At 35.0% G+C, this 21,439-nt stretch overlaps 1 protein-coding gene across 6 annotated transcripts in view; it reads right to left on the reverse strand.

The window, feature by feature from the left end:
• Positions 1-862: 862 nt before the first annotated feature.
• LOC138721955 (ATP-dependent translocase ABCB1-like) overlaps positions 863-21,439 on the reverse strand; it is a 52,516-nt gene continuing 31,939 nt past the window's right edge. For all 6 annotated transcript variants that reach the window (XM_069859584.1, XM_069859581.1, XM_069859582.1 and 3 more), the window contains 17 exons: positions 21,029-21,154; positions 20,638-20,841; positions 20,073-20,243; positions 17,638-17,799; positions 15,903-16,085; positions 14,945-15,091; positions 14,522-14,626; positions 13,955-14,032; positions 12,482-12,565; positions 11,346-11,549; positions 9,941-10,041; positions 8,066-8,206; positions 5,844-6,000; positions 5,245-5,442; positions 4,418-4,624; positions 2,800-2,946; positions 863-1,613 (listed from right to left, as the gene is read on the reverse strand). In XM_069859584.1, coding sequence (XP_069715685.1) covers positions 1,407-1,613; positions 2,800-2,946; positions 4,418-4,624; positions 5,245-5,442; positions 5,844-6,000; positions 8,066-8,206; positions 9,941-10,041; positions 11,346-11,549; positions 12,482-12,565; positions 13,955-14,032; positions 14,522-14,626; positions 14,945-15,091; positions 15,903-16,085; positions 17,638-17,799; positions 20,073-20,243; positions 20,638-20,841; positions 21,029-21,154 — 2,622 coding nt within the window. In that variant the 3' untranslated portion in view covers positions 863-1,406. The remainder of the gene's footprint in view (positions 1,614-2,799; positions 2,947-4,417; positions 4,625-5,244; positions 5,443-5,843; positions 6,001-8,065; positions 8,207-9,940; positions 10,042-11,345; positions 11,550-12,481; positions 12,566-13,954; positions 14,033-14,521; positions 14,627-14,944; positions 15,092-15,902; positions 16,086-17,637; positions 17,800-20,072; positions 20,244-20,637; positions 20,842-21,028; positions 21,155-21,439) is intronic.

Here is a 21,439-nt window from a genome sequence, read left to right on the forward strand (position 1 = left end):
ATATATGGTGTATATGTGTGTGTATATATATATATATATATATGGTGAAGAGCACATTTTTGGAGGCCCCTACCTGTCCTTTTGGCTTTGTGACTAAAAATTACATGATGAGACAACTGGTTGTAGTACAATAGCTCTAATATGGTGTTTGTCTTCCAAAAAGAAGTTCTGAAAGCAAAGCAACTGTAAGAACCAGCATAGATATTTTCATTTAAGTCAGGAACAGAAGAAAACAGGTAAGAGATTCAAGACGAATACAATACGACTGCATCAATCAACATTCTGGGGAGTGTTATTAGTACATTGATGAGCCTAAGTGCCTATCAGTTAGGCTGTGTGTATAAGCACCTACATGTAGATAGAATAGCTCATATGTATAAATCTTGGGGAATCAGAAATTGCTATAATGGAATTGTGGAAGACTGATTAACCAGGCCAATTTTAAACTTGAAAAAAGAATATCTTTACTGCATAGATATTAATTAACAATATACATTACTAATGGTTAGTTCATCATAATTATTAATTAATTAATAATCATTATGACTACATATTAAAAGCAGTTAGTCTTTAACAGTCATCCTAAATTAGCAACTCACACACAATACCTCAGAGCTGGTGCTGTGTGATCAGCTCCGATGCTTACAGTCCTTGAGAGTCTTAGTCATCACGGTGATTAGGTTCAAGAGCTCTTCAATGAAGGAAGCTAACACTGAAAAGAGTGTCCTTCCTTTGCCCAAAGACAAGGTTTTCACCTTTTATAAAATACTGTAGTCTTTAGAGAGTTCTTAGCCATTGACCTCTGACTCCTAGGACTTCGAGAAACTTGTCAAGAGTACTTTTCCAGGCTGCAGCAGGTACCTTGCCTTGCCCAACGGTTATGGGTTTATTTTTTCTTATCTGCTGCTTCTTTTCTGTGTTACGCTTCAAACAGTTTTTTCCAGGTCTTAAGGTTGCACCTCTTCGATGATCAGTAACAGACTGTCACTGAAATACTTAAACTTCTGGGACATTTGTTTTCAGCCTGTGACCATATTTTCAAGACATTTGCCGTCATCTCAGGCTAAAACTACACATCATAACTAGAAAGATCTAGTATCAAGCTCCAGCTGACCTGCAAATTCTCATAACAAGTTGATAACAAGCTTAACATGCCAGGACTGACTGTGCCTTACACAAGGCGTATGCTTTGGCCATATAGTAGAATGGTTTGTATAATGAAAACTAGTAGTGAGAAACTGGTACATATTTACTCAGTTTTTCCTGGGTTTGTAGGACTTATGAGAGGAAGGAGGAAATCCAGAAGTATCAAGACTGACTATTGATATCAAAATAATTACAGTGGCAAAAAATAGCAGTATTGAAATAATTATAGTGACAATTCAGAAATAAGTACTGTCTTTAATTTACATGGTGCATGACCCACTTTGAACATTGACCAGAGAATAGTAGATGCCCTTTTCAGCCAGCAGCTGCTGATGGGTCCCTTGTTCTACAACTTTGCCATTCTGAATCACCGCAATCTTGTCAGCATTTTGGATGGTGGAGAGGCGGTGAGCTATCACAATGCAGGTGCGACCTTCTCTGGCTTTATCCAGTGCTTCCTGGACAACCTGCACAAGGAACAAACCAAAAGGTGAACTATTCTGGTTAGCTGTAGTGAGATATACCTCAACTGCCATCTGTGAAATACACTGTATTATGACAGTGTGGGAAAGGGAATATCTGTGGCTTTAACTTCCTTTTTTTAGAACTAGCCTGTGCTGGCATGGAGTCAAAACTGTCATAGTGGATGATGCTGTGATAGCTAAGAGGATGAAATGGGACCAGACTCAGTACTGAGGTGCATGGTAGGAGAACAAGAGGAAATGGTTATAGATTGTAATAGAGGAGGTTCAGACCAGATGTAAGAAAAATATTAACTGCCAGGATAATTAAGCATTGGAATGGGTTAAAAAGAGAGCTTGTTGAATCTCCTCTGAGATTTTCAATGACCCTACTGGACACAGCACTAAGCAGCCTAGCTTGAACTCAGTACTGGCCCTGATTTGAAGAGGAGTCTTGATGAGTCCTCCAAAAGTTCCGTCCATGACTGTAAGTCAGTCATCTTGGGTCAACTACTATCATACCAGTTCTCATGATTTCACAGGGAGTCTCATGAATGATGCTTTTCTTAAAGCTAGCATTGGCAGAAAAATACTAATAAGAATCTCTGTTTTCTTTTCTTTATTCTGTACGTTTATTAATGCAGAATAAAACAAGAGATGAAATTTCTGTACATAACTGGCATGTAATTAAGAAAACAAAGACTCCTGGAAGTATTTAATGCCATTTTCCAATTAAACTTTTGGGGTTTATGCCTACAATTGAACAAAACTTAGTCCATAGGGCTTTTCAGGATATAACATTTGTGTATTTGCCTCATTAATATTACACAAGAAAAATTACTAAAGCAGGGTTTGGCCATTTCCCAGAAAAAAAAAGTTCTTCAGCAGCCTCCTCAATTCCCGCTTCTGAAGTCTGTGGCTTTCAATTCAATTTTGAAAGTACTTGTCCAATTGAGGCCTGAAGAATTTCAGGCAAAGAACTGCTTTCCTCATTGTTACTTCAATCTGCCTACTGCCACACAGATGAAAGGAGTAAGACCTTTATATTAGTCTGTCATTACCACAAGTATGTAATTTGCATAATCCACCATATTTCAAGCTTTGGCCTTTAGTCTGTGGGAGTGAAAACAATAATCACAATACAAATGAACACAGATTTAGATCTCAGACTCCTGGCTCACAATCAAGTTACCTTTTCACTTTCGGTATCTAAGGCAGATGTAGCTTCATCCAGTAGCAGAATTTGGGGCTGACGTACGAGAGCTCGGGCAATAGCAATACGTTGCTTCTGGCCACCAGACAGCTGAGTTCCCTTGTCTCCTACACGGGTATTGTATTTCTAGAAACAATATATTCAGATTATGAATGCAAATCTGTTTTGAAATATATGTAAGCATATTGACCCTGACACCAGCCATCCATAAACTTCATATTCCATGCCAGTAGCTCTCTGAAAACAGATGACCAAAATTGCTATGTGCCACAGATCTATAGATCTTTCATTAGGGGACTTTGTAGCATCAAGCATTTCATAAACTCAAAGCAACAACCCCTCTGGGGTTAGAAGGCAATATTATTCTCAGTCAGGTGTTAGAACACCAAACTCAGTGAATTTCTATGTCAATACTGGGGATCAAACCCTGACCTTAAACACTCCAAGCTAGTATCCTAACCAATCAGTTATTTTAAAACACATTTATTCATCCCAAAGGAAAAAATAACAGTGTATAAGATGTATCAGTTTCAGGCCAAATTACATACTATATCTATATGTAAACACAGAATTTTTAGATAATTATGTTTCAAATTTAATTATGTCGGTTAAGGTGAACCAGTAAGGTCTCTGGACTAATTCACATGTAGGTCGCCGTAGCCTTGGAGGTATTATATATTTGGTTGCAAAATGCACCGAAGTTTAATGAGACATCATTACATATCACAAGATCTCTCTAAAAAGTTTTAGAAAGAGCAGATCTTGATAAGCCGTTAGAAACTAATCATGATCTGCAAAAATCACAAGCTTTGGACTTGGCATTTTTTCAAGAAACCCAAAAAGCAGCTTAACAGTCTAAAATCAAGCTGAATACTTAGAACATACAACTAAGCGAATAACTTCCTGGCTTCAAGAAGTTTTGGATACAAGTTGACAGTGGCTAGAAATTGATTTGTCAGACTCAGGGAAGAAGAAGCAGTCCAGAACTATTAAGTAATAAAACATGATTTCTACCTTAGGAAGTTCCTGAGTCAGAAATTATGCAAATCATAAATATACCTTGCTGGTCACTGCCTAGGAGGAGATTTGTGTATGGCAGAACTTTCATCTGAGCCAAGATGTTCATGCTTACATTATTATGGGTTGGTCAGATATATATATGAAAGACTTTCTTAGCAATTTTTTAACTGTATGAATACTAGAAATTTAAATTATGACAAGGTATAACTGGAAGAAATTCATAAGAAACTTGTCAGTCTAGTGGAGTCTTTTACATATGCTTGAGACAAATAGGAGATTAAAAAGAATTTTTTAACTCACTTTAAAACACCCAACACTTCCAGCTCTCAATTTTAATTTAAGTGGATTTTCTTCCCTGATATCTCAAATGTTCAGCTCTCCATCTGACAATGGAGTCCCCCAGTAAAAATAAATATGGTGAACACAAATAAGAAAGGATAAGATTTAAAAATCAGTTTCAGATCTATTTGCATCTCAGGGAATTATTGTATCCCAGGGAATCATAAATAGGCACAATTCTTCCCTGCCACAGCAGGTTACCTCCAGTTCTGAGAAAAAGACAAAAGGAATAACTTACATCTGGCAAAGAGTCAATGAAGGAATGAACGTTGGCTTCTTTTGCTGCATTAACAATTTCCTCATATGACACCTCCCGACTATTATCTCCATATGCAATATTTTCAGCAACAGTGCAGTCGAACAGCATTGGTTCTTGTGAGACAATACCAATCTGAGCTCTCAACCACTGGATATTTAAAGTCTTTGCATTTTTGTCATCAAAAAGCTGAGAAAATAAGCATTTTAAATTTCGGTCACATGGATATGTTTTATTTGAGGCTTACTGTAAATTCATACACAGTAGTTGTCCAATCAAAGCTATTTCCTTAGAGACAACCCTAAAAATGAAATTACTGAAAGTATTTACAGTGTATTGCTTGGTAAGTGGGTATACTCTGAAAGATGTTTCTGACAAGTAAAAGTTATGATAAAAATTATTTTTGTCAATGATATTCAATGTTTTAGAAAAGAAAATAGATGGCAACTTCTATGACTACTTTATATAGAAGTAGATATGTAGATTTAATAACATTTAAAGTGTTCTTAACATAAAAATTTCAGGAAATTTGCTCTGAATTCAAAGCCATTGTTGGACTACACATCAGGCATATTTTTACCACACAGACCTTGTTTAATTAATTCATTGTAATGTGTGAAACCTAGACTTTTTCCTTCCTATTATTTCATTGTATTTAAATAAAGAACACTGATGAGCCCATTGCTTGCCTTTAATAGTACAAATATTTTTTAAACCCCTAGAAGTACCTGTTATATGTTATCACATCACATAAAACCAAATAAGCACTCTCACTTCACATTTTGACATGTTCTTAGAAAAATACTTACAATTTCTCCATCGAGTGGATCATAAAATCTCTCCAGCAGCTGAATAACAGTGCTCTTTCCACAGCCGCTGCTACCAACAAGAGCCAGAGTTTGCCCCTTTTCTACTTTTAGATTCAAACCTTGGAGGATTTTGACCTGTGGTCGGTTTGGGTAGTTAAATGACACATTTCTGATGGTTATGTTTCCCCCAAATGTATCCTATAATTGAAATAGTATCACTGTTACACCTTTAAGACAATTCAACAGATAATTCAAATATAATTGCAGACTTTCTTTTCTTCCCCCACTGAAATCAATGAAGCTATAAAATGAAAGTGCAGCAATGAACCATTTTGAAAATGCTCTTAATTCTGCTGGTTGATTTCTACACAAGTTGCGCCTTTACCAGATTTTTAAAACACATATCCTTTATGTATTGTAGGCAGTAGCTGAACTCACAATTGAGAAGTTGGTCCACGTTGTGTTTAGATAAAGTGTTGAGAACATGTTGAGATAAGGAAGTAATCAGAAGGAAAGGAAGAATCAGTTTGAAGGAAGTGAGAAGGGTACTGTCCATATTGTCAATGAGTAATATTGCCCGTTATACATGGCTTACTTACAAGTTTCTCTCCTTCCTCACTGTAACTATCTATGGTGGGTACTGTTTCAAACAGCAGAAACAAGTGGGCTGCTGATACCTTGGCTTTGGCATAGTCTGGAGCAAAAGAGCTGCTTTGTCCTAATGCCATTGCACCAAATACAATAGCTGAAAACACTCTATAAAATAAATCAGGAAAAAAGCACATTAATAAATAAATGATGCAGAAAAGGACAAAGGAAATGGGGCTACAGTAATTTTTTTTTTTTTTACAGAGAGGTAAAAGGGGACTAAATTTTGAATTAATAAAGTAGTAACCAATTATTATTGCTTAATTACACATTTAGCTCCAGAAATTTGGTTTGATCCTCTTTTAATGAAATGAAATAAACAAAGGTCCCTTCCAAATTAAATGTTTTCATTACTTATTAGCACAAATTCCTTTAATTATTAATACTGCTTAACTATATTAAGTCCCAACTGAGGCTAGGAGGAATGTGGTCAATGGATGTTGCACTAATTCTGTTCTACTATTGACATGGTTTCCTCCCCATGGTTCAGTGACCTCTAGGAGTTACTGATTCATTTTTAAGTCATCAATGAAAGCAAGGAATTAAGCCTGTAACAAGGTAACAATAAAGATTTAATTTGCTGTCATAGCTTTGCAGAAAAATTTGAAAAGTGCACAACCTCCCCAAAAGGTTGAAAACTAGACTCTTAGTTTTACGGTGAATGTAGATGTATCATTACAGGCTACATTAGAATGGTTTAAGAACCTGCGGTCCTCAGATATTAATTACTGCCATACAATGTAGGATTGCGCATTACTGAGAAATGGTAACTGACACGAGACCTCTTAGATGGTTTTAAGGCAAAGTAAAATAATTTATTTGAATTTTTATCTTCAGAACTACATGAACTAGTCTGTTTTATTCTACATTTGAACAGCCTAGAAGGGCTCACACAGTTTCAGGTCAGACAGTCCCTTCCAAATTTAACTGAGCTACTGGAAGTTCACTGGCTAGAGATGTTCATTTAGCATATGGGATGCAGACGCTTCCCAATGTCTTCAAGCCAAAGTGATCTGTCAACTGTCTTTAAGCAGGTTGCCAACAAAAAAACGGTGTGATTTGCCGTTCTTAGATATTGAGGTCACTGATATCTGTACTGGTATAATCTCGTTCTTTTAATACTTGTTTCCATAGTCCTATATTGAGCTATTGCCTCTTAAATTAGAAATTATAATTCTTCTGAGTTTATAGAGATCTAGAAGAACAGTGCTTTGGTTATGATAGGGGCTCTCAGGTATGATGTTAAATGATTGGTTAAAGTGTGATTACAAACTCAAAATATAAAGGTAAGAAGCTAAGGACAAGCTAGAATTTGAAAGTCATTCCTTTAATTTTTGCACAGTTTCTGCCCTTAAAAGTCTATAAAGTGCCCTTAAGGACAAATAATTGTGCTATTCCTTGTACAATTTTGTATTGCAATGGATATTCCTTGTAAGATTACTGCAAATTGGAACAATATTTCATTTGCAGCACCTGTCTGAATTAAAAAAAAATGCTGTATTTGACTATGGGTTTGTACAACGTTCTATGTACTGTTCTTACATTCATGGTCTATACTTTCATTTCCCACAAAAAATTCATTCATTTAGGTGAGCAAGCTTCTTATCAGAGCATTGTCTACAATAACTCAGCTATCCTTCCCTTATACTGAACAGCGTCTACCTTGTCAAATCCCATGCTCCAATCATTAAACATTTATCTTCTCATTAAAGAGAAGATTTCAACTCACAACGAATAAACCTGACATAGAAATAACAAAGACAATGATGATCCATTTTAAAAAAACATTTTACAATATCATTATTCTTCCTTAAACAGGTACAGCTATGGTTTTCGTAGAATATACAGAGGACCTCACAGCTGCATAAGCAATAAGATTGATGAGGATAAACAAAGTATGTAAGTAGGGTAGTCTTTCAACATCTGGAAAACATAGTAGTCCCAAACAAATACAGAAAAGGAAATCCAAAATCAGGCCTGCTTGAACATCTCAGACTCTGTAGTAGCCTAGAGTATCCACTTTGTAATATGCTTTCATTATATTTAAGTACAGAAGTAGACCTTGCCTGTCTTCTCATAGCTTAGCCAATGGTTTCCTAATATGTCTAGCAGTAAACAAAGACCTTTGCCTGGACTTTAAAAAAAAAAAAAAGATTGCAAAAGAAATACTTACAAAAACACATCTTTATATCTCATCTGATCATTTACCACTAGATATGCACCAAACCGGAAACAGCCAGCGTAGGTAAAGAACATCATTGCTTGTGAAAGGGCAAAACAAATTCCAAATATATGCGCCTTCTTGACAGAATTTCTGTAAGAAAGAATGTATATTTTCATAAAAATGTGCAAGCAGGCTTAAGTCTGTGTATGCAAAAAACAGTTAATTGACTTCAGATGACACTCTTATAAGTAGAACAACACAGTCCCTTATCTCCTATTAGTCTGTGTCCAAGAGAGTTAGTTTTGTTTCCAGAATTTTATTTACTTCCATGAACAGTTTGGAATATGGGTGCAGAAAAAAGTGACACCTTTGCTGCTATGTGTAATTAATGTCTTACCATCTCATAGTTTGAGAGTGAAAACATTTTATAATTCAATCCATGATTATCACTTTGAAGATAGAAATAACATGTTTGAAATTGTACTACTGCACAAGAGGGGAAAAAGAAAGAGCTGAACCATTAACCCACCTTCAATCAAAGCCAAATTTTTGTGTAATTTTTTCTGTACCTGTGATTTTGTGTTCATCAAACAAAAAAGTTATTAAAGAATTCAATATTATACATTCGAGACACTGTTTCTTTTCAATTGAATCAGTCAAAATTCCTCTTTCAAGATTAACCCTGAATACATGATGCAGAAATTAGATTTTGGTTTATAAAACTATGCCTATAACTAAAAGCAAAGCAGACAAAAAAAAAATCTCTTACTATGAATTCTACCAGAAAATGAAGAAAGAAAATATTTAAATTTTATTTATGCTGTTACTAAGTCACAACTCTATATGGATCCTTCTGGAAAAGAATTGAACCAAAACTAACAGGAACTAGATACACAAGTGTGCTTTTATTGATTAACAGGCTATTGTAACTTCTGTTTTACACAGCAGATTTGTACATTAATGTAGTATAACAAAAGGCCTATACTCAATTTCTATAAAATAGAAACTCTTTGTCTAATCAGTGGCTTAACAAGCACTGAAACATTAACTGCAAAACATTTGTCCTATATCTTCTAGGCAAATTGACCTGTAGGGTAATAAGTTCTTATTTAGACTAGAACAATATTGATGTGAAGGTCTTGGACCAATCCCATCAATGTCAGCCCTCAGAATGATTAGGCACCAACCTGCAAGTTGTTTGATTTGGACTCAAACCCTAGCAGCCTGAGAAAAAGTCTAAAATAATATCTTTTATATATAACACTGTGCTCTAATCTCTCAATTATAGTGGGTGTATTAGCAGCAACTGTACTTGTCTCCCAGCATATCTGTGTACATATGCTGTCATGGATGTCTGAAAATGAAATATTTCACTATAGAACAAATAAAACCTTAATTGACAGATTTTTTTTTTAATTTTTTTACTTTAAGACTTCTTAATTTTGATTTAGTAAAGGCAGATTTATATTCCTTTTTTTCAATCACAAAACAAAAAATAATTATTCAAATGCTTTCTGTTCTATGTTCTACGGCTTAAGCAGCATTCAATTTAGACTTAAAAGTTTCTACTTCAGGCAGGAGATTATATGACTTTCAAAGCTCACTTAAAATTAATATTTTTACAAAACCAAGTGCAATTGCAATAGAAGATACCTATATTATCACAGGAAAACTAATTAAATCAAAGAACAAAAAATATTGGCTGGTGGTTGCATTTATTAATAAAGAAAATGCAGAATATTTACATTAATTCTGAGGTAATTAAATTATACATTAAATTATACACACTAACAAAAAAAGCAATGTTAGCCCAAGTAATATGTGTAATTTATTCTGTAATTCAAATACAGATTTTTTTTTCTAGCTTCGTTATTTTTATTATACCTGTATGGTCCAAGCAAATGTTCTCCATACATCGACTCAAATTTTCTTTCTCGGGTCAAGCTAACAACAGTTCTAATATTTTCTATGGCTTCTGTAGCAATCTGCAATAGAAACACAAATGCTTTAATCCAAAGTTAAGATTAGGTTGCAATTCCTTATTCTAAACTAATAAAAAGAGTCTGTTGATACATAATTCTATATTTTTTATAATTGTTATTAAAATCATGGACTTTTGATATCAAAACTAAGCATTTTACATTTTTCTCTTTATGACAGCAAGATTTTCTGCTGATGCTCAGAATTCTCTGGTAAGACCTCTAATGCCCTCCAAATAAGTAGTTAAAAAATATTAGACAGCAGTGACTATTATGGAGATACTTTATAAGAAAAATGGCAATTTAGTATTCAACTTCTAGTCCACTGGGCTTGGGCTATAATCAGGATGTCCGGGTTACTTACATGCTGAGAGCCTAACTTAGATCTCAGCAGTAAATAATTGATCTGATCCATAATGCTTTCTTTAAGCTTGTAGATTCCTTAGATTTGAGTTGTTTGCATACACAAAGGTACCTAGTAACATCAGAAGACAGCAGATGCATGCCTATGTGGGAGCAACTGATTCAAGGATTTTGTGTAGCCTGTTAAGTGGTCATAAAGTCTTCCTCAATGACCACACAGTGTGGCTAGGCGCCAGTATGGTCAATTCAGCCCATATGCATGTAGAAGAGGATGATGCTTAGAAATGGCTAAGAGAAAACATCTGGAACAATCACATCTGTTTAGACATCAGGACTAGTACTGTATCCCTCTGTTCACCTCTGGTTGAAACACTGGGCATGAGTCCATGACTTACACATTACTTCCAGTGCAATGTGTGGTACATAGGGTATTCCAGTTGGCTGCAACTGTTGTTGCTCTGGGAGGGCAGAGGTGCCCACACATACTATAGTATACCTGATGATACCACAGGAATGAGTATTTTCAATTTCCTAATGCATCTCGGATACAACTGAACACTTATATCTAGGATCTATTCAATTGCCAACCAGTCTAATTTCTAAGGATGAATATCTAGCAGGAGAACTCACTTATGAGCATAGATACTGTACAAATGCACAATAATAAGTCTGTTTATGACTCAGAATGGGCGTAAATAGTGCTTAGCACATTCTGGGGCTTATCAATTATAAAAATAAATATTGGTTACTAACAGAATTCTTTAATTATTATCAAAGAAGTGCAATACTCTACAGATCTACTAGCCAAAAACCACACAGCCTGGCTGGCTCCGGAAGTTAAATAAAATTACACATTCTGTACTTGGAAGTAATACATCCATCAGCAATGCTTTGGTAAACATGATTTTATACATTACGCAAATGCAGATAAAATTTTCTAACCCCACCTTTCCTGCAGCTTCCAGCTCTACTTTATCCTTTTTAGCATGCCCAGCCAACATCTTCATTTCAATCATTCCTGCCACTGCAATGATTGGAACAACAGCTAAAAGTAGCAGGGTCAGCTGCCAGCCATAAACTAATGATATAATAATTCCAGTCCCCAGGTTGGCTATGTTTTGGGCAATCAATGCCAGTCTGACACCAGTTGCCTGGAGGAAGAAAGAAGACATTTCTTGATGAAGTTACTGTATCTTAAATAAGGAAGACATTTTCACATATAATGTTCCTGATTCTGAAAATACTTTATAGAGTCTTAAATCAGTTTTGTTATTTTTCAAAATGAGATTTTCTTAAATGGTTTAGCAAAAAAAATTATCTAGATCAATTTAATTATTATTTCCCCATATTCTGATTACTTAGCTTTGCACCGCAGTTTCTGAATTCTACTCTTGAAGATGAACAGACTAAGCTTACACTTACAGGTAAACATTAAAATCTGTCACATCATGTAGACCATGCAGCTACCTTTGTAAGTCATCACTCAGAGCCCAATGAAGCAGAAAATTAGATGTTTAACCTATAAATCTGAAGATATTACAGAATTCCTCAGTTCTGAGAAAAAAGCACATAACTTCACTTGGCAGTAAAAATTTACTTAAGCATACACATAATAACATTCAGTGTTCTTTAGCCTAGTATTACAGACTCCTGGAAGTTCAAAAATTACTTCTAAAGGTAACAAAGAAAAGGACGTCTGTTGCTATACTTTTTCAAATACAGAATCTGAACAATCATAAAAATAATCAGAGGTAATAAAGTGAGCAAATTTAGATGCGCACCCTTAGGTAAGTAAGATATCTCCAGCAGACTTCTTAGATGGAGATTCCCAATGAATGTGTCTAATAATGAGGAACACAATACAGCACAGTAGTAAAACTCCAATAAAGTTTACCTGGAAATTATTTTGTAAACATATACTACTATCATTGGTTTAAAACACACCAGTGTTATACCAAGTATTTCGTTACAGTAATTTTTAATTGTCAAAGTCAAGACTGTTATCCAACCAGTCAAACCAAAGCTGGAAGTTTACCACAAACTAAACCAAATATGAAAAAATTCCAAACAAAATTTTACTTACTCCTTTCACTTGTGACGCATCATTAGCAAGTCTTGTAGTTAATGCTCCAGTGGTGGTTTTAGTATTATCAAACCAGCTCATGTCCTACAATAAGAAACATTTTTCTTGGCACCAGTTTTTTGACATTTCATATAAGCCACAAAATAAGACTGAGGTCTACCTAGAATAACTGAGTTCAATGTCAAAAGACTATGTGTGTGTCAGTGCATGAGTTCTGCGTATTTAATTAAGACTAACTCCTTCAGTGCACAATGAATAATTTTAGAAAAATGTGGCTAATCTGATGTGTGCACTAACACTGCTGAGAAGGAAGGAAAGCAGTCTGTGTAATTCACAAAACCAAAATCTGCCCTCCCCTGCCACGGCTCAATCTGAATCTCCTTGGAGGAACTGACTCTTTGGTCATACTCCTGCACAAATGCAATATTGTTTGGGAATGAATTAAGTGTAAAACATTCCAAGCTGAAAACACCTGATTTATTACTTTGTTTATCCCCAGACTGATGAGGCTTCTTTGGACAAAAAAGAGCCCAAACCAAACTGGTTTATCTAATCAAAGTCAATTGTTGATGTCAGGTACATAGTTTAAGTTTTATTCAACATGCGACCAAATACCTGATTAAACTTTTATGTGTAATATGCATTGAATGAAGACTTGCTGATGTAGCACAGGCATTTGTGACCTCAAGACTCAATTGTAAGATTGCTCTTTCATTAGGTCCTCAGTAAGGCTGATTTATAAATCATAGTTTTTAAGACTACAAAACCTTTCTGTTTGCATTGCAAAACCTCATGTTCACATGACTCAAACTCTGTGTCTATATGTAGCTTTAAGTGCAAGACATAAACCCCCAGAAATATTGTATTGTATATTTGAAAATCTAAAACACTGATCCTGAAATCATATTAGGTTAAGGTCCCTTTAGATAACTACATGAATAACTTAAAACCACTATGAAATATTTCTATTATAAATCTCTGAAAATGGCATTAGATTTAAGTATACAATCTCACTACTGTATTAACAAAGAACAATAACAGATTTGGGAACTGTTTGAAAGAGACCTTCAAGAAATTTAAAAACCCCCATTTCTGTTAAATCAGACATTTGAAGTAAGAATTACAATGTAAGCTTAATTGCATTGCATTTCTTTAAGGGAGAAAGGGCACCAAGGAAGCAAAACAGGCAAATAATAATGGGATACTGCTCATGAATATCAGTTTGTCAGGCTATAGTAACTTGGCTGTAAATCTAACTGCTTGCAAGGAGTACAGAAAAAGCTCTTGTACTTTTATTGATTTAAGACCCTGCCTCCAAGGATACTCTGCTTAACCACATGTAAATAACCAAATTGGTTTCTAGACTTATTTAATGAATCTTTTCTATAGACAAGTCATAATATGGGAGAATATTATGTCTTTACAATTAATTATTATTAAAACCCTGGAAATCAAAATATTTACTCTCTTTACCTGTCTAAGCATTGCTTTAAATGCCATGAATCGAAGCCTCATTGTAAGAATTTCACCAGCTTTGCCAAATGTGAAACCCTATTTGAGAAAAAGTACAATCCTTAGCATATTATTACGTCTTTTGTGTTTATTCAAGAAATATTTTAGATATATTGTCTCTACAATATACAAAGTAGTCAAAGTACAAAATACTACAGTCCTGATTGCTCACAGCAAATGTAAAAACTGGTTTAATATTCATAAATTCTAGTAGGTTCACAGTACAGACATTCAAATAATATTTCTCAAAAAAAAAAAAAATGTAGACCACAGCAATACAGTGTTTGCTGAAGAAGTGAGGAAGTTTTGAAGTTAAGAGGCTAGAATAGGTTGGGAGATCTATAACATATGAGAAGGTCTAGGTCAAAAAAGATTCAGTTCAGCACAAGACACATCTAGAAGTATGATTGTGATTTCTGGTTTAACTTGGAGACATGTATTAAGAAGATACAAATTTTTAGTATATTTCAGATCTGTTTTTTAAAATATGACGAGCAATTATAATAAAGGTAAAATAATAAGACATACCTGCATAAAGAATGTAAAAAAGTATATGATCCCAAGTACCAAAAACAGCAGTGAATATAAGTCACCCTTTTGTCTTAAAACACTTTTGTCGGTTTCTGAAAAAGTCTATAAGATATTTAAAAAAATAGGGGTTTTGTTTAAATCAACTAATAATCTAAAATACTCTCATATTTCTCAATAACTATGTTTAGTAGTCATTTGCATTTGTATAAAATTTGAGCATATGTCACGTATAACAAGCAAATTTCAGGTTGTATTAAAACTTTCGGATTTTGTAAATCTCATTTAATTCTTTGTATTTTTGTAATAGTACTTCATCCACCCCTCAACTTCATTATGCAGTGATCGTTTAAGACCTGGTTATGTTAGAAATAAATTTTGTCGGCTTTTTTTTTTTTTTTTGCATAACTTATTCTAACTTACCCCTATAATTTCTGAAAATATGATTGCAAATGCAGGTTGTAAAGCTCCATTGATAGTTGCACATAAAGTTCCAAATACAAAGTATACCCATTCGGGTTTGTTCAACTTCATAATTTTCAGAAATGAAGCTGGAGGTAGTTCTTCATCCTTAAAAAATGGGAATTCTATTAGGACAAACATGTATGCATTTGGAGAAATATGATGAAAAAGACTGTTTAATAGTTGGCTTCCTACTCCCGGAATCTACTCAGGGTGAAGTCAATATATATATTTTTTAATATAATGAATAATTAACTAATTGTACATTTCCTTTTGCTATTTTAATACAAGGAAGAGCAAGCTGTGAGAATATACCTACAATTCTTATCATATTTTAATTTATCTAAATAATTTTCATTGATCAGTAGTCATGGTATTGGTCAGTGGTGACTGAAGTATTCCCTCTGGGGATATTGTTAAGTGTAATCCATTACTAGATTAATGCAAGTAATTGTTCATTAAGCAATTTCTAACAGCAATGTATTTGATGCAAATACAAACAAAATTATATTTCTTGTATGGGCTTTTTTAAGGTTTGTTGTAAGAATAGTATGTGGGGCCAAAAATTCTGTTTCTGATCCAAAAATTAATATTTATCCTGTATTGACTATGTTAGTATGGTATGCAAATATATGTAAGTATATTTGTTTTATAGCAAATTTATTTTCAAGAACAAACTGACCCTTGTTATAGTTTTTTAAAGTCGTGTTTTATTGTTATAATAATTTATGGTGAGAATAACAAAAACCTTACGAACATCAGCTGTAAAAGGCTATTTAGGATTAGAAAATTCTCATGTTTCTTTCACCCTTATCAAATGTCTCCTTCTTTTTGTACCTCTCCAGAGGAATTAATTTAATTTTAACACAATTTATTGAAAAACATTAAGGTTTACTAACAGCTCTGCAAATATACTTACAGGTGAACTGGTTTTCTCATCAGAATCATCAATCTGTGCTCCTGGCTTTCTCATACTTCGTCGAGTTGATCGTCTGTTCAATCCTCTTGTTAAGGACTCTTCAAATTCTGGTTCAAATCCACTTTTTTTGACACTAAGTGCATTCTCATCTTCTTCTGATGATGGAGCTTCAGCTTCTATTGCCTAAAAGAGGGAAGAACATGATGCTAAGATTAATTATGCATGTATTACTTTGAACTTTCAAAAGTATGAGGTAATCAAAGTAAAAGTAACTTTGTTTCAGTGGAAAGAAATATGGGGAAAACAATACATAATGCCATAAAGCAGACACAAATATCTCTTTTCTACGTGAGCAGAGCTCTGTCTTCATAATTTCATTAATACGCGAGTATCCCATTTCTGAAGAAAATACTGAGTGGAGGGGAGGGGAATGGAAGTAGCTTCTCTTTTTTTATGAATAAACTTCTATCAGAGATTTAAATTGAGTGTAAACAATTTGCACTCACTTTGGAATCTTTTTGAATGAGTTCTCAGTGGATACACTGTTTAATCAGGAAACAAAAAAAAATTTACCCTTCTTAGAGCAGAACACTTAAGAACTTTTAACTTTAGATACAATAAGGAAGTTCAGGATGGAACATATCACAAAGAGATTTTGACTGAAAAATATGAAAAATCTGGAAAAGAGTCCTACTTTTAGTGGTAGTTTTGCCAGGCTCTTTGACAGAATAAATAAATGTCTACCCTCCACTGAGGTATTTAATAATAACCTGACTCAAAGTTGCCTTAAAATATTATTTCTTTTTTCCCAGAAATTTTTTATTTCTTACTGCTTTTTGAACTACTAATAAAAGGAACTTTTTGGTTTTCTTTCCATTTTTTGTCATTTTCCATTATTTTTTATTAACTTTCCACTTTGTGTTTCTTAATTTTTCTCATTATCCCATTTGCTTGAATGCAAAAGTACTTTGAATCTAAGGTGGCCAAATGCATTCTCACAGCTGTTCTATGAAGAAATGTTTTAATTGACCTAGTTTATTCTTTCCAGTCTAACACGTTGACATAGCAGTTTCAGTTTCTTTAATGGGTGCGGTGGTTATGCAGGAAAACACCGGTGACACAGAAGGCTATAGTGAAGCTCAGCTACAGCACGTCACATCGGACATGGACCAAAGTATTTTTTTTTTTACTTAATAACTAACACATTTTTACATTTATATCATTTTCCAATCTCTATGTTTCTCTCTACATACTTTAAAAGTGTACATATTTTTTCAGTCAGCATAGCTGTGTTATTTTTATTTTTCTCCTATTCCTCCACATTTTTTTCTTTAGAAATAAATTCAGTATGAAGGATTATAATTAAACAGCTTAAAGTGTGCATGCTCTGTTCCTCTACTATCATCTACTGTATTTTACCTTTTATCATAGTCTAAGAACAAGCAATGAAATAGCAAACTTCTGTAGTCAGATGCTCTACATTAACTGCAAAAAAGGAAAATATTAGCAATCTTTTAAGTTTAAATCCCTAGAAGATTATAAGTGTACTATCCTGGGTTTAAACGGGGCTGGTATCAAAACTAGTGTCCTACTCTTTCAAACTACCGCTCTGCTTTCAAAGTACTTTTTTTTTTCTGTTAACGAAATGTGGTGCAGATTTTCCCATATTCCTGATAGCATACAATAACTCTGAGCATGGAATACAAAAGAGCAAATGCTAGAAAGAAAAAAGTACCTGCATGTTAACAAGTTTGTAGTAGATTCCCTTTCTCTCAAGCAATTTAAAATGATTCCCTTGTTCTGTGATAACTCCATCTTTGAACACAGCTATAAGATCTGCATTTCGGACTGTTGATAGTCGATGAGCTACTATAACCGTGGTGCGTCCTTCCCTGGCCTACAAATAACAATATTTAATATGAGTATTATTAAGTATATTCAGAGATTGTTCATCTTCATATTAGCAGACCTAAGGTAAACACTAAAATGGTTCACAGAACAATATAACTTCCAAAAAAAAAAATTTAAAAGAGATTTCAATTAGTACCTTAATACAGAAATTTCATCTTTAGCTTGAAAATTAGTACTAGAGACAATCTTTCACTGCAGCACATAAAACCATCAAATTTTGATCACAAGTATCTAAATTAAGCTCTCAATATTTGAAATTTTAGAATGTTACAATGTTACAAACTTTAACATTTTAAAAGTATTAAATGAGTTTATATTTAAGCCCATAGCTTTTCATTTAAACCTTAAAATCTGTGAAGGATAGTTTACACTCAGAAACACTGGGAAATATTTCACACCAATATTTAAAAAAATTGCAGTTTTAAACTCAAAGTCATTGGTGATTTAAGAAGCTTCACCGAAAATAAAATTCTATACAATTACATGTGAAATACATTTCATCTGACTACCTATCTTTGGATACTTATAAGCCTATCATGCATAATGTATTAAATGTCACAGCTTGCTGGTTTAATTATTAGGCTGTATGAAAATGATCAAGCAACGTTTAGCTTAAATAATAAAAGTAGTGAACCCAAACAGTGGAATTTTGTTGGAACCTGGATAGAGTTTATCTTCAGAGATGCACCTCAAAGGTCCATACTGGGACTTATGCTACTTACTATCTTCATCATAGAACTAATTAAATCTGGTTTAGTGCACACTCAGTAAGTTTGCAGATGGCACCAAGATGTGTGGTGAGGTTAATTTGCTTGAGGGAAGAAATGGTATCCAGAGGGACTTTGACCGGCCCAAGGAATAGGCACATGTGAACCTCATAAAGTTCGACAAGCCCAAGGGCCTGCACCTGGGTCAGGGGAATCCTCAACAACAAAATAGACTGGAGGATGAAGGGATTAAGAGCAGCCCCGCAGAGAAGGACTTGAAAATACTGTTAGATTAAAAGCTAGATATGAGCCAACAATGTACATTTGCAGCCCCAAAAGTCAATTGTATCCTGGAGTGTGTCAAAAGAAGCATGACAAGTAGGTCAAGAGAGGTGATCCTGCCCCTCTGCTCTGATGACACCCCACCTAGAGTACTGCATCCAGCTCTGGAGTCCCCAGTGGAAGGAAAGACATGGACATGTTGGAGTGCATACAGAGGAGAACCACAAAAATGCTCAGAAGGATGGAACACCTCTGCTAAGGACAGACTGAGAGAGCTGGGGTTGTTCAGCCTGGAGTAGCAAAGGCTCTAGTGAGACAGTGTGGTGGCCCTACGGGGTCTGTAGGATAGGTGGAGAGAGACATTTTACTGGGAGAGGTTGCCCAGAGAGTTTGCGGATTTTCCACCACTGGATGTCAGGATGGACAGGACTTTGAGCCACCTGGTCTAATGAAGGACATCCCTGTTCATGGCAGAGGGTTTTGACTCGGTGATCCTTAAACGTCCTTTCCAATATAAACCATTCTATGATTATATGATTTCCTAGGTCTCCTGCAAGTGTTTATGAGGAACCAAATTTATAAGATTGTGTGATCAAAAAATCTGGGCAAATACCTTCTCTATTAAATGTATTTCCATTAAGAACTCTCCTCAAACTGTCTTTATTTATCTAACAGCAGCAGGAAGCATTACAGTGTTCCAGCAGAATCTGACTGTGTCAATTCAGAATATCATTTGGGGATACAGCTCTATATTCATCAAGACTACTGAGTTGCACTGGGGATCAGCTGTCCCTTAGTGAGACAACTCTACGCTGAGAACAAAGCAAGCACCAAGAAGCATTCATATTAACTGAAGTGAACGTTTCCTTTGGAGTGTTTCCTGCCAAGTCATTGATCACTTAGGACATGCTGATAGCGCTTACCTTATCCGTTAGGCTTCAATAAAAGTTAATTAAGTAGGTGACTGACAACAATATGCACGTCTGCAAGATAGATAATTGCAGGGGATGGTATTTACACCGAGAAAATATTGATTTAAACTTAATAATGCAGAAAATGTAATTCCATCTTCTCAGCTCAAACAAGAATCCTCTCTGTAATATCTGCAGGTTCTCAAAAATTCTCAGTACAGAGAATACTTCCCAAATACAAGTTTACCTTCTGTGTTTCAAGAGTCTCTCTCTATTCTTTGCAACTCTTTCAAAATAAGACAGGGAAAAGGTAAATATTAGGCTCCTGCTTACCTGCTTCATTTTAGAATACAACTGACCTTGTCCAGTGCTGCCTGCACAATTGATTCACTCTCAGTATCCAAAGCTGACGTTGCCTCATCCAGCAGAAGAATTTTAGGATTGCGAACTAGAGCTCGGGCAATTGCTATTCGTTGCTTCTGACCTCCGCTCAGCTGTGCCCCTCTTTCTCCAACCACAGTTTCAAACTTCTACAAGACAACCACACACATCTCCAAAACTGAGTAACACAGTCCTTTCACTATAAACAGCAGTGTAAAGCAAAGGTACGTCAGTGTTATTAACCTTGACAGCACCTTCTCCTTCCCTCTAAAGCACTACAGGATAAACACCTACTTGATGGAGGTACTTGCCTAATCATTTGAGTCCCTTGAATTCTAACAGTTCTTCAAATGCTCACCAAGTCATGATCTAAAGATTTAAAATTAACTTTATTCTCAAAAGTTATGAGGAAGCTCTGTATAGCTCTGTTTATTTACAGCTCTAGGGGTAACTCTCTCTGTTTACAGTAATCCCTTCTAAGGAGCTATTTGTCACAAGATGGTTTAGGAGAAATGATTTCTGCAGAGTAGCTAGTTTGCTTACATTGGGTAGCTTCATGATGAAGTCATAAGCATTCGCTTCCTTGGTAGCTTTTTCAATCTCTTCCATGGTGACATCCTCACGGCCATAACGAATGTTTTCTGCAATGGTAGTAGCAAAGAGCACGGGCTCCTGATTCACCACACCAATAATTTCCCGCAGATATCTTACATTTAGGGTCTTAATATCCTGCCCATCAATGGTAACCTAAACAAAAGGATGCAGAGAAAAACTGTTTACTAAGGGTTTTGATCAAGGAACCTCTCTCCCTATGCTGGCACATGCCTTTTTAGGGGAGACTTTGCTATGGCATTGGAACATGGGCAGTGAGGCCAGAACTATACTTCCAACAACGGTTATACACAGAGCAGTCATGTCACTTGAGGTATCTTACCGTGCCTTCCTTGGGATCATAAAATCTCTGGATAAGCTGAACAGTTGTACTTTTCCCACAGCCACTGCCACCAACCAGGGCCACTGTCTGGCCACAATTAATCTTGAGATTCAAGCCCTTCAGTATCTGTGCGTATAGGAAAGGTATGTAAAAACTTCAGTGCAGTGTTTTAAGAAACTCTAAAGTCAACAATAAAATATTCTTCATATTTATAGCAAAATCTGCTACAAAATCAAATCTATAAACATGTAAGCTTAAATTTGAAGTAAGTAACTACTTCAGCTTGACTACATCGCATTTGGCCCAATATAAATGTATTATACAACACACTTCAGAATTACTCATATCATGAACAAGTTCATATGACAAAATAACAATAATATGATTACTAGCCATAACTAAAATACCATA

This window comes from Phaenicophaeus curvirostris, chromosome 6 (genome assembly GCF_032191515.1).
Source record: "Phaenicophaeus curvirostris isolate KB17595 chromosome 6, BPBGC_Pcur_1.0, whole genome shotgun sequence".
NCBI classification, from domain to species: domain Eukaryota; kingdom Metazoa; phylum Chordata; class Aves; order Cuculiformes; family Cuculidae; genus Phaenicophaeus; species Phaenicophaeus curvirostris.